This window comes from Elephas maximus, chromosome X (genome assembly GCF_024166365.1).
Source record: "Elephas maximus indicus isolate mEleMax1 chromosome X, mEleMax1 primary haplotype, whole genome shotgun sequence".
NCBI lineage: Eukaryota > Metazoa > Chordata > Mammalia > Proboscidea > Elephantidae > Elephas > Elephas maximus.
Window position 1 is genome coordinate 152,632,662 of NC_064846.1, and position 12,896 is coordinate 152,645,557.

Sequence of the window (12,896 nt, forward strand, 5' to 3'; positions counted from 1 at the left end):
GGAGGCTGAGAGGGCGTGTGCCCCTGTAGCAGACAGACGCCACCTTGGCTTTCAGTCTGCAGGATTCTTGAGGACACTGCTTTATAACCTCACAAGGCACCTATTGTCCTGGTCAGGACCCTGTAGAGGAAATTGGAGGACGAATTAGGTTCTAGATTGTCAGCCCTACTTGGGGCTTCCTGGGGTGACAGCAGGGGCTGACACTTGGGACTCTCTGTACTCTGGGTTATTGGGAGCTCTTTTAATTTCACTCCTAGGGCCATGATGTCAACTGCTGGCAGGGCCAGAGTACCTTGACGCCTCAAATCCCTTTGGGATCCACAAGCAGGAACTGAAGGAGCAGCTCTGCCACCACCTCTGGCAGGGTGTCTCAGTGATGACACTGGGGCCCGTTCTGTCTGGGGTTCCTCGGAGGCCTCAGTCCTCTACCGGGGTCCTCACACATGGCTGCCCCCTTTTACCAGGTCCCTCACCTCCCTGAGATGCCCTGGGAGTTAGTGAGTGAAACTCACTAGGTCACCAGACCTAGGTCCTCCAGGTCTGAACGCACTGTTGGGGCTCTGTGGGGCTTCCTTTCTTCTGGGAGGAGTCACCTCATCAGAACTCAGTATCCTCAACTAGACTCCTATTAGAGGCCATGTCTCCTGCCTCTACTGAACACCCGGTTGGTACCCGTTGCCATCGAGTCGCTTCCGACTCACAGCGACCCTATAGGACAGAGTAGAATCTCCCCACAGAGTTTCCAAGAAGCAAATGGTGCATCTGAATTGCCAATACTCCGGTTATGAGCCGTAGAACTTAACCACTACGCCACCAGGGTTTCCTCTGCTGAAAAAGCCTCCCCGTTAGTCTAAGGGCTTCATGTCCCTGAGACCACCTATCCCAAGGAACACATAAGGGGGCACCTCAGCCTGACACCTCTGACCGTGGCTCCCCTGGCCAATAGCAGTGGAGGCTTTTCTGCATCCTCCTTCCTTTGGAGGAGGGGAGAAGAGTGGTTAATTCCCTAGTGCCTTCTAAAGGATGTTTACCTTGACACCCACCAGTTTCTGGGATTCCTCTATCTCTTGAATTAGGGCTTAAACAAAGGCGCTCATCTCCCTCAGACACTCCAGGGAGAAGTCCAGAGTCCCCTGAACTGGCCAAATTTGTCATGGGATTCCAAGGCTAATGGCATTAGCAGGGCTTAGTGTAGTCCTCCCCATGTTGGGTTGAGTAGTCCCAGTACCTCAATCATATCTTCCTTTCAGTCTGCACCATTCCCTTCAGTCTCACCCTCTGCTGTCATGAGGCCACATCCCTCAGAACTCAGAGTTCAAAGTCAAAGGGACCCATATCCTTTGTAGGCTGTTTCGGGTATACTAGGGCTGGCCAGGGCGACGGGGGTTATCTGACCCCCGAGTTCTCAATTTGGTAACCCCTTCATTCCTCAGCCTTCTGAACTTGCCCCCTTGTAGGACTTGGGATTCCTCCCTCCACTCACTTGAGTACGTCCCAAAGCGGGGATGGGATTTGTGACTCAGAATAAGGCCCTCACCTCCCTAGAAGGAAGTGGCAGTGCTTCACACCCGGTTCCCCTGCCCGGGGGCTCCCAGATTGGAAAGCAAGGTTGGGCTGTGGGCGACCCCTCTTTTAAGGGAAAGCCTCTGCATCACCCCTAAGGTCCTAGCCTCACCTACAGTTACGGTCTAGGTCTCCCCGCTCTTCAGAACTGGGGTGCTTCCTTGAACCAAGCCCCTCTCATCCTGAGACTTTATGGGCCGAAGTCAGCCTGGTGGCCTTGAGGCTGGCGGTAGGGGAGGGGCTTTGTGGGATCTCCTCTGTTCTGGGATAGTGACCACCCATCCCATTAGTCCACATCCAGGGTCCTCACCTGGACTCCTGACCAGTCCCGAGACTCCACCCTCCTCCGATGATGAAAGTCTCAACCCGGTCAGACCAGAGGCCTCGCCTTCCCGGCACTTCCTGGATGGAAGTCGGCGCATGCCCGCCCCACACATTCGGCCAAGGGTATAGGGGGGCCTCCGAGGGCCAAGGCCCTTAGCGGGGTGTCTCGGAGCGCCAACAGCAGCGGCGGCGCTCATAGGACCCCGCTTTTCTCGGGTTAATTGGCACAACCGTCCACATTCAGAGTCCTCACCTTGAGTCCCGATCAGTTCGGAGACTCCCCCCTCCTCTGCTGAGGAGAGCTCACAGCCCCCCAAACCAGAAGCTGCACCTTTCCTAGCGCTTCCTACATGGAAGCCAGGACACGTCACATCCGTACAAGGCTGTACCAAGGGCATGCAAGGATCAAGACCCTCCTACAGGGGTAGGGGGGTCTCCGAGGGCCGACAGCAAGGACAGGATCCTTGGGACTCCAGTGCTCTGGAGTGAGTGTTCCCTTAGTGCCCACGCAGGGTCCTCACCTTGATACCTATCAGAGCCTGGGAGTCCCGCGTATGGAGACCTGACTCGCAGGCTCAGAACAGGATTCTCACCGCGCAGAGACCCTAGAGGGACAGGTCAGGGTGTGCCGCACCATACACTTTCCTGGGGCCTCACAGGATTGCAGGCTGTTTCGCTGCGCCTGGCAGATCCTTTTTAGGCGGCAGGTCGCCCCATAAACACTCAGGGTCCACACCTAACTCCAGGTAGGGACAAGACTCGTCCCTCTGCAGATCTGGGGCCGCCCCTTTAGACAGGACCCTCCCTCCCTGAGACCACTTAAGAAGAATCGATGGGCACCTCTGTCAGAGGGCTCTCCCAGAGGCTTCCCAGGACTGAGAACAGAGGCGATGCTCTCTTCTGCTCCTTCTGTTGATGGGGTTCCCACTTATAAAACTCAGGGTCCTCACCTTGCCTCCGTTGAGGGCCTGAGTCTCCTCCCTCTGTGGAGCTGGGGTATGCACACAAGTCCTGATACCCTCAAGGCAGAATCGAGGGGACCCCTCATCCTGACAACTCTGCCCTGGGCCTCCCAGTGCTGACAAAACCAGGGGGTATTTTGTGTGGCCTCCTCTGTCTGAGGTGGGTGGTTCCCTCCTTCCTCATTCACAGTCTTCATCTTGAACCCGACCAGTCCTGAAATTCCACTCCGTTCTGAATCGCAGGCTGCTCCCCTCATATCAAGGTCTTCACTGACCTGGGACCTCTGATTTGGACGTCAGGATGAGTCATATCCAGTCAGGACTGTTCAAGCTCTCTCAGGGCCAAATGTAAGGCCAGGACACTAGGGGATGTCACTCTTCTGGAGGGGCCGCCCATCATCTTCATTCAGCTTCATCACTTAGATATCTCTCGGAGGCTGAGTATCCTTGCTTTTCCGACTTGGAGAGTGTCCTTCAGCCAACCTCTTAGGTCCCTGAGAAACCTCAAGAATAAGTGAGGCCACTACCTGGGGCTCTGTAGGGCTGAGAGCAAGCCCTGCAGTTCTTTGTGTAATCCCTAAATTCTGGTGTGTTTTTCCTCTCTCTTTTCATTCACTGGGGTCCTCTTCTGGGCTCCTCTTTGGTTAAGGTCTTCCTGAGAAATGCCACATCCTTGCAAACTTGAGCAATTTTGCTATTGCAGAGATTGGGTCCCTGTCCCAGGGTGAGAAGTGGCATGAGGTGGGGAAGATGCAGCCAAAGATAGGAAGCCCAACACAGGCGGTGGGCTGTCAGGAAAACAGGCTGACCTCATCCTTCTCTCCTTCAGCCACACCTGGAGGTGCAGGTACCCTTGGCTCTACTAGATCTCCTTTCTTCAGGCAGGGGCTCTTCGGGATGATTTTATGAGCCCCAGATCTTTTCAGGTTATCTGGCCTTGCATTTGTCAGTGATTACATTGTCGCTGAATATTTTCTTATCTTTTCCTTATTCATACCTCTCACTTATTTTAGTGTTGACATAGCTCTGGCTATACAGTCCGACTCAACGCTCTGGGCACAGCGTTATTCGTCTTCTGACCTGAGAAACATTTTGTAGTGGAGAGAAGAACAGTGACTTAAGAGACACACGGTAAGCCTCTGGCTGGGAGGAGTGGAACAAGCTAGGCTCCAGACGGATTCAGACCAGGGGCCTAATCTAGCTCGGTCATATACTAGACTTGCAAACACATTACAAACTCTCTGAGCTTCGGGTTCTTCTTCTGTGCAGGGGGATTGATAAGCCCTGTCTTCTAGGGCAGGTGCATCGTGTGCAAGGCATGTGAAGCACCTGGCAAACTGACGGCACATGTCGGGCGTTTAAAGAATGGCACTCGTTACTACGATCATTTTCACACTCTACAATACCACCCTCCTCTTGAGGATTTTTGGTTTTGTTTACTCCACGATGTGTCAGAATATGCAGCACTCTAGGACCAAGAAAACAAAATCAGAAAAAATGCTGTTTGAGCAGAGAAATGAAGTAATGTTTTACACTGACTCCTTGCCCTTGAATCAATTCCAGCTAAATGCAACACCCTGTGGAACTGCCCTATAGGGTTTCCTTGGCTATAAACTTTAAAGAAACAGATTGCCAGGTCTTTCTTCTGCGGTACCACTGGATGAGTTTGCACTACGAACATATATGTTAGTAGTCAAGGCCAAAGCGTTTTATCACTCATTAGAGAGTCTCATACTTATCTAGTGCTGTCATAACAGAAATACCACAAGTGGATGGCTTTCACAAATAGAAATTTGTTTTCTCACAGTTTAGAAGCCTAGAAATCTGAATTCAGCGTCCTGGCTGTAGGGGAAAGCTTTACCTCTTTGATTACCGTGGGGGAAGGTCCTTGTCTTTCTTCAGCTTCTCTTTCTTGTCTCCTTGGAGATCTCATGTGGTGTGGCACCTATCTTTCCCCACCTGTGATTACTCGCTTGGTCAATCAACACCCCCTGGGAAAAAAAACCACCGCTGTCCAGAATATTACAACTCACAGGGATGCAACGGAACAGAGTAGAACTGCCCCATAGCATTTCTTTCTTTTTTTATATATATAATTTTTATTGAGCTTTAAGTGAACGTTTACAAATCAAGTCAGTCTGTCACACATAAGCTTATATACACCTTACTCCATACTCCCACTTACTCTCCCCCTAATGAGTCAGCCCTTCCAGTCTATCCTTTCGTGACGATTCTGCCAGTTTCTAAGCCTCTCTACCCTCCTATCTCCCCTCCAGACAGGAGATGCCAACACAGTCTCAAGTGTCCACCTGATACAAGTAGCTCATTCTTCATCGGCATCTCTCTCCTACCCATTGTCCAGTCCCTTCCATGTCTGATGAGTTGTCTTCGGGAATGGATCCTGTCCTGGGCCAACAGAAGGTTTGGGGACCATGACCGCGGGGATTCCTCTAGTCTCAGTCGGACCATTCAGTCTGGTCTTTTTATGAGAATTTGGGGTCTGCATCCCACTGATCTCCTGCTCCCTCAGGGGTTCTCTGTTGCGCTCCCTGTCAGGGAAGTCATCGGTTGTGGCCAGGCACCATCTAGTTCTTCTGGTCTCAGGATGATGTAAGCCTCTGATTCGTGTGGCCCTTTCTGTCTCTTGGGCTCATGGTTGTCGTGTGACCTTGGCGTTCTTCTTCTTCATTCTCCTTTCATCCAGGTGGGTTGAGACCCACTGATGCGTCTAGATGGCCGCTTGTTAGCCTTTAAGACCCCAGACGCCACATTTCAAAGTGGGATGCAGAATGTTTTCCTAATAGTATTATTTTGCCAATTGACTTAGAAGTTCCCTTAAGCCATAGTCCCCGAACCCCCGCCCTTGCTCCGCTGACCTTTGAAGCATTCAGTTTATCCCGGAAACTTCTTTGCTTTTGGTCCAGTCCATTTGAGCTGACCTTCGGTGTATTGAGTATTGTCCTTCCCTTCACCTAAAATAGTTCTTATCTACTAACTGATCAGTAAATAACCCTCTCCCACCCTCCCTCCCTCCCCCGCTCGTAACCACAAAAGTATGTGTTCTTCTCAGTTTATACTATTTCTCAAGATCTCCCATAGCATTTCTGAGGCTGTAAATCTTTACAGAAGCTGTCCACCACATCTTTCTCCCTTGGAGCAGCTTCTGGGTTGACTCAAGACACACCTTACAATCCAGTCTCTTTAACAAAACAATACACATTCCCAAATGACATTATAACCATAGTTGCTGGGTAAGGATTTATAGCACCTGTGTTTGAGGGGCATGGTGCGTTAAGTTCAGTCCCTATTACGGAGTATGTTCTTTCATGTGGGTGTGTGTAGACTGTCCCAGTTTAATGCAACACAAAGCTCCTAGAAGTGCTGTCAAGGACCAACAATTTCCCCTCCCAGCTGCCCTTCCATGTATGTCACCGCAATTTTCATTCACATCACCACGGCCAAAAGTCGTCTTCACTTGGAGTTTGCCAAATGACACTCAAGACAACCTCATTCTACTGTCCCCTCAATGGCATGCCCTTTGGCTCCCCCACCCCAAAGCAAAAGGCTATTATCAGTGGCTTCCTGACACCAAGGGAGGAGCGCCCTATTTCTCAGGAACTCCATGGACATGGTATGCATAACACACCTAGTCAGTGGATGTGTCCAAGTGCACTGGGACAACAGCACAGGACACCTGCCAGTCCTGCTCCAAGTGGGGATTTCTCTCTTCTTTACCCCCAATCCCAGAGTCACCGTGAAGAGCTGGTTTCCATTCCAGGCTCAGCCTCTCCAGGCTCAGACACATCATGGGAGTGTCTTGCCCTGCTCACCCCTCCCACAGGCTTATCTGGACTCCCTCCCCCCAACCTCACCCCTACCTGCTCTTCTCACCCCCTACCCTTCCCTACCCTATGCTTCCCAACTGAAAATTTCCCCCACCCCCACTGAGAGATCAGCGTTTCCCAAGGGCCCAAACTGCCCTCCCTCAGGGCATTTACACTAGAGGGACCCCTGAGGTGCTCACTCCTTTTTCACTAGTCCAGAGGTCTTGGAGGAAACCCTGGTGGCGTAGTGGTTAATCGCTACGGCTGCTAACCAAAGCATCGGCAGTTCGAATCCGCCAGATGCTCCTTGGAAACTCTATGGGGCAGTTCTACTCTGTCCTATAGGGTCGCTATGAGTCGGAATCGACTCGACGGCAGTGGGTTTGCTTTGGTTTGGTTTGGTTTGAGGTCTCGGAGTGTATCTCAAACTCCTCCTTCTATCGTAGCTGCTATGAGACTCTAAAATCCGTACACACGGGCTTCGACACCTTTGCCTAAAGGGCCCCAGTACTAGCATGAAGCCTTCCAAAGGGCAGATGCACAATTTTTCTTCGGGGAAAATAAGAGCCAGGGAACAAGAGATCAAATCATCAGGATTTATTTTCTACAACAGCCTTGAATGAGCTAAACAAATCCAGGCACATGTACGTTTTACTTTTACCGAATGGAATAGAAGAAACCAAGACTTGACCAATCTTTATGTTTCTCCACCTCTATCTTGTGATCCCAACTAATTCTTGCGGATGTCTTTAATGTTCCAAAGAACATCCCTATTCTGATACCACGTTAACTAGTTCTGGATTCATCAAAGTAGATTCAAGGGTTTTCAATTTGTTTTACACAATACAAAACACTTACTCCTAAATCAAGCAATAAAATAGCAATGAATGCATGAGGTTGAATTGAGCTTCTGAATCTTAATAAACCTTCAATTAAAAGGAACTACATTCAAAAAATACAAAAAAAAAAAAAAAAGCTTAATCTACAAGTTACTCCAGTATAACAGGAATCCAAGAAGACATACATGTGCGCCCTCCAGCCCCATGCTGCCTCCACTACTTAGAAGGTTAACAACCATTTTCAACAACAAAGTGAAGAATCTGCATCAGACTTCACCACGGATGGGACGGCCTGCTGAACTCGCCCTGACACTAGCCCTGGCCCTGGCATGAGGACCAGCCCCAGCCCATTCTCTGCCTGCAGCTCTCTCTTCCTCATCTCCCCAACTTTCTCCATACAGGGCTTGGAAGACACTGGAAAACGTATTCTTGTCCTTGGCCAAAAACTCCAGGACTTTTGTCTTGATGGCTTCGGCTTGGGCTCTGGGACCCCACAGGAATTGGTAGCGTGGAGGATCACTGTTGGGCACCTGCCGGTACTCCAGGTACTTTTCCTGCACCAAATCTTTGGTGATGAGCTTCCGGGGCTCCCCAAAGAGGAAGTGCGTCTTGCCATCGTACATCCCCACCATATTCAGGAATTCCCGCATCTCCTCCTCGCTGGCACGGTTTCCATTCGTGTAGATCATGGCCAGGAGAGGCATCAGGAGCCCCTTCTTGGGAAAGCCCCTGCCACCACTCAGATTCTCTTCCTCGGCGATCTCCAATTTGCTGACAACGGTATAGGACTGACCTTTGGAATCGACTTCCTTCACGTCAAGGCCAAAGGCCAGCTCGATGTACTCAGAGGCTCTCCTCAGGATCTCAGGGAAGTGCTCCTTGTACCTTTTGTTGATGATCTTCATCATTTTTCCCTTGGTAATGCGTTCTTGCATTTCATACTTGGACAGCAGGAACTGCGACAACATGACCACCCTCTTGGTTAGAGGGTCTCTACGTGACCTCTGACTGGGGTCTGGGGTAGAAGAGGAACTTGGACATCCCTCATCTTGGCCCTCGGCCCCTCTAGGAGCTCTTCTGCCCGAAGCACCTGCAGCACGAGTGCTGCTGGATGGGGCCCTCCGAGACCCCTGGGGAGTGCGAGCAGCATGGGAGCTCTGGGGAGGCCCCCCAGAAGGAGGAGTGGAAGAGGAGGGGGACCCTTCCTCTTCTGCTGCACTGGCCTGAGCACCCTTGACACTGCCGGTGTCACCTTGGGCCTGGCGACGTTTCGCACGGGAGCGGAGCTTACTCTGATGACCACGAGGCATGATGACTCTGCTCAAGGATAGCAGGCAGGAGTGTAGAAGGAGGGCAGGTGATGCTGGCCCACAGGAGGAGGGAGGCTGAGAGGGCGTGTGCCCCTGTAGCAGACAGACGCCACCTTGGCTTTCAGTCTGCAGGATTCTTGAGGACACTGCTTTATAACCTCACAAGGCACCTATTGTCCTGGTCAGGACCCTGTAGAGGAAATTGGAGGACGAATTAGGTTCTAGATTGTCAGCCCTACTTGGGGCTTCCTGGGGTGACAGCAGGGGCTGACACTTGGGACTCTCTGTACTCTGGGTTATTGGGAGCTCTTTTAATTTCACTCCTAGGGCCATGATGTCAACTGCTGGCAGGGCCAGAGTACCTTGACGCCTCAAATCCCTTTGGGATCCACAAGCAGGAACTGAAGGAGCAGCTCTGCCACCACCTCTGGCAGGGTGTCTCAGTGATGACACTGGGGCCCGTTCTGTCTGGGGTTCCTCGGAGGCCTCAGTCCTCTACCGGGGTCCTCACACATGGCTGCCCCCTTTTACCAGGTCCCTCACCTCCCTGAGATGCCCTGGGAGTTAGTGAGTGAAACTCACTAGGTCACCAGACCTAGGTCCTCCAGGTCTGAACGCACTGTTGGGGCTCTGTGGGGCTTCCTTTCTTCTGGGAGGAGTCACCTCATCAGAACTCAGTATCCTCAACTAGACTCCTATTAGAGGCCATGTCTCCTGCCTCTACTGAACACCCGGTTGGTACCCGTTGCCATCGAGTCGCTTCCGACTCACAGCGACCCTATAGGACAGAGTAGAATCTCCCCACAGAGTTTCCAAGAAGCAAATGGTGCATCTGAATTGCCAATACTCCGGTTATGAGCCGTAGAACTTAACCACTACGCCACCAGGGTTTCCTCTGCTGAAAAAGCCTCCCCGTTAGTCTAAGGGCTTCATGTCCCTGAGACCACCTATCCCAAGGAACACATAAGGGGGCACCTCAGCCTGACACCTCTGACCGTGGCTCCCCTGGCCAATAGCAGTGGAGGCTTTTCTGCATCCTCCTTCCTTTGGAGGAGGGGAGAAGAGTGGTTAATTCCCTAGTGCCTTCTAAAGGATGTTTACCTTGACACCCACCAGTTTCTGGGATTCCTCTATCTCTTGAATTAGGGCTTAAACAAAGGCGCTCATCTCCCTCAGACACTCCAGGCAGAAGTCCAGAGTCCCCTGAACTGGCCAAATTTGTCATGGGATTCCAAGGCTAATGGCATTAGCAGGGCTTAGTGTAGTCCTCCCCATGTTGGGTTGAGTAGTCCCAGTACCTCAATCATATCTTCCTTTCAGTCTGCACCATTCCCTTCAGTCTCACCCTCTGCTGTCATGAGGCCACATCCCTCAGAACTCAGAGTTCAAAGTCAAAGGGACCCATATCCTTTGTAGGCTGTTTCGGGTATACTAGGGCTGGCCAGGGCGACGGGGGTTATCTGACCCCCGAGTTCTCAATTTGGTAACCCCTTCATTCCTCAGCCTTCTGAACTTGCCCCCTTGTAGGACTTGGGATTCCTCCCTCCACTCACTTGAGTACGTCCCAAAGCGGGGATGGGATTTGTGACTCAGAATAAGGCCCTCACCTCCCTAGAAGGAAGTGGCAGTGCTTCACACCCGGTTCCCCTGCCCGGGGGCTCCCAGATTGGAAAGCAAGGTTGGGCTGTGGGCGACCCCTCTTTTAAGGGAAAGCCTCTGCATCACCCCTAAGGTCCTAGCCTCACCTACAGTTACGGTCTAGGTCTCCCCGCTCTTCAGAACTGGGGTGCTTCCTTGAACCAAGCCCCTCTCATCCTGAGACTTTATGGGCCGAAGTCAGCCTGGTGGCCTTGAGGCTGGCGGTAGGGGAGGGGCTTTGTGGGATCTCCTCTGTTCTGGGATAGTGACCACCCATCCCATTAGTCCACATCCAGGGTCCTCACCTGGACTCCTGACCAGTCCCGAGACTCCACCCTCCTCCGATGATGAAAGTCTCAACCCGGTCAGACCAGAGGCCTCGCCTTCCCGGCACTTCCTGGATGGAAGTCGGCGCATGCCCGCCCCACACATTCGGCCAAGGGTATAGGGGGGCCTCCGAGGGCCAAGGCCCTTAGCGGGGTGTCTCGGAGCGCCAACAGCAGCGGCGGCGCTCATAGGACCCCGCTTTTCTCGGGTTAATTGGCACAACCGTCCACATTCAGAGTCCTCACCTTGAGTCCCGATCAGTTCGGAGACTCCCCCCTCCTCTGCTGAGGAGAGCTCACAGCCCCCCAAACCAGAAGCTGCGCCTTTCCTAGCGCTTCCTACATGGAAGCCAGGACACGTCACATCCGTACAAGGCTGTACCAAGGGCATGCAAGGATCAAGACCCTCCTACAGGGGTAGGGGGGTCTCCGAGGGCCGACAGCAAGGACAGGATCCTTGGGACTCCAGTGCTCTGGAGTGAGTGTTCCCTTAGTGCCCACGCAGGGTCCTCACCTTGATACCTATCAGAGCCTGGGAGTCCCGCGTATGGAGACCTGACTCGCAGGCTCAGAACAGGATTCTCACCGCGCAGAGACCCTAGAGGGACAGGTCAGGGTGTGCCGCACCATACACTTTCCTGGGGCCTCACAGGATTGCAGGCTGTTTCGCTGCGCCTGGCAGATCCTTTTTAGGCGGCAGGTCGCCCCATAAACACTCAGGGTCCACACCTAACTCCAGGTAGGGACAAGACTCCTCCCTCTGCAGATCTGGGGCCGCCCCTTTAGACAGGACCCTCCCTCCCTGAGACCACTTAAGAAGAATCGATGGGCACCTCTGTCAGAGGGCTCTCCCAGAGGCTTCCCAGGACTGAGAACAGAGGCGATGCTCTCTTCTGCTCCTTCTGTTGATGGGGTTCCCACTTATAAAACTCAGGGTCCTCACCTTGCCTCCGTTGAGGGCCTGAGTCTCCTCCCTCTGTGGAGCTGGGGTATGCACACAAGTCCTGATACCCTCAAGGCAGAATCGAGGGGACCCCTCATCCTGACAACTCTGCCCTGGGCCTCCCAGTGCTGACAAAACCAGGGGGTATTTTGTGTGGCCTCCTCTGTCTGAGGTGGGTGGTTCCCTCCTTCCTCATTCACAGTCTTCATCTTGAACCCGACCAGTCCTGAAATTCCACTCCGTTCTGAATCGCAGGCTGCTCCCCTCATATCAAGGTCTTCACTGACCTGGGACCTCTGATTTGGACGTCAGGATGAGTCATATCCAGTCAGGACTGTTCAAGCTCTCTCAGGGCCAAATGTAAGGCCAGGACACTAGGGGATGTCACTCTTCTGGAGGGGCCGCCCATCATCTTCATTCAGCTTCATCACTTAGATATCTCTCGGAGGCTGAGTATCCTTGCTTTTCCGACTTGGAGAGTGTCCTTCAGCCAACCTCTTAGGTCCCTGAGAAACCTCAAGAATAAGTGAGGCCACTACCTGGGGCTCTGTAGGGCTGAGAGCAAGCCCTGCAGTTCTTTGTGTAATCCCTAAATTCTGGTGTGTTTTTCCTCTCTCTTTTCATTCACTGGGGTCCTCTTCTGGGCTCCTCTTTGGTTAAGGTCTTCCTGAGAAATGCCACATCCTTGCAAACTTGAGCAATTTTGCTATTGCAGAGATTGGGTCCCTGTCCCAGGGTGAGAAGTGGCATGAGGTGGGGAAGATGCAGCCAAAGATAGGAAGCCCAACACAGGCGGTGGGCTGTCAGGAAAACAGGCTGACCTCATCCTTCTCTCCTTCAGCCACACCTGGAGGTGCAGGTACCCTTGGCTCTACTAGATCTCCTTTCTTCAGGCAGGGGCTCTTCGGGATGATTTTATGAGCCCCAGATCTTTTCAGGTTATCTGGCCTTGCATTTGTCAGTGATTACATTGTCGCTGAATATTTTCTTATCTTTTCCTTATTCATACCTCTCACTTATTTTAGTGTTGACATAGCTCTGGCTATACAGTCCGACTCAACGCTCTGGGCACAGCGTTATTCGTCTTCTGACCTGAGAAACATTTTGTAGTGGAGAGAAGAACAGTGACTTAAGAGACACACGGTAAGCCTCTGGCTGGGAGGAGTG

General features: G+C 52.3%; 1 protein-coding gene across 1 annotated transcript; it reads right to left on the bottom strand.

Moving 5' to 3' along the window:
- Positions 1 to 165: 165 nt before the first annotated feature.
- Positions 166 to 10,877, bottom strand: LOC126068862 (melanoma-associated antigen B2-like). Its single transcript, XM_049871551.1, has 5 exons — positions 10,766 to 10,877; positions 7,901 to 8,875; positions 2,409 to 2,492; positions 1,874 to 2,233; positions 166 to 179 (listed from the first exon to the last, which is right to left on the bottom strand). The coding sequence occupies exons 1-5, from the start codon at positions 10,875 to 10,877 to the stop codon at positions 166 to 168; spliced, it is 1,545 nt and encodes a 514-aa protein (XP_049727508.1).
- Positions 10,878 to 12,896: the final 2,019 nt, after the last annotated feature.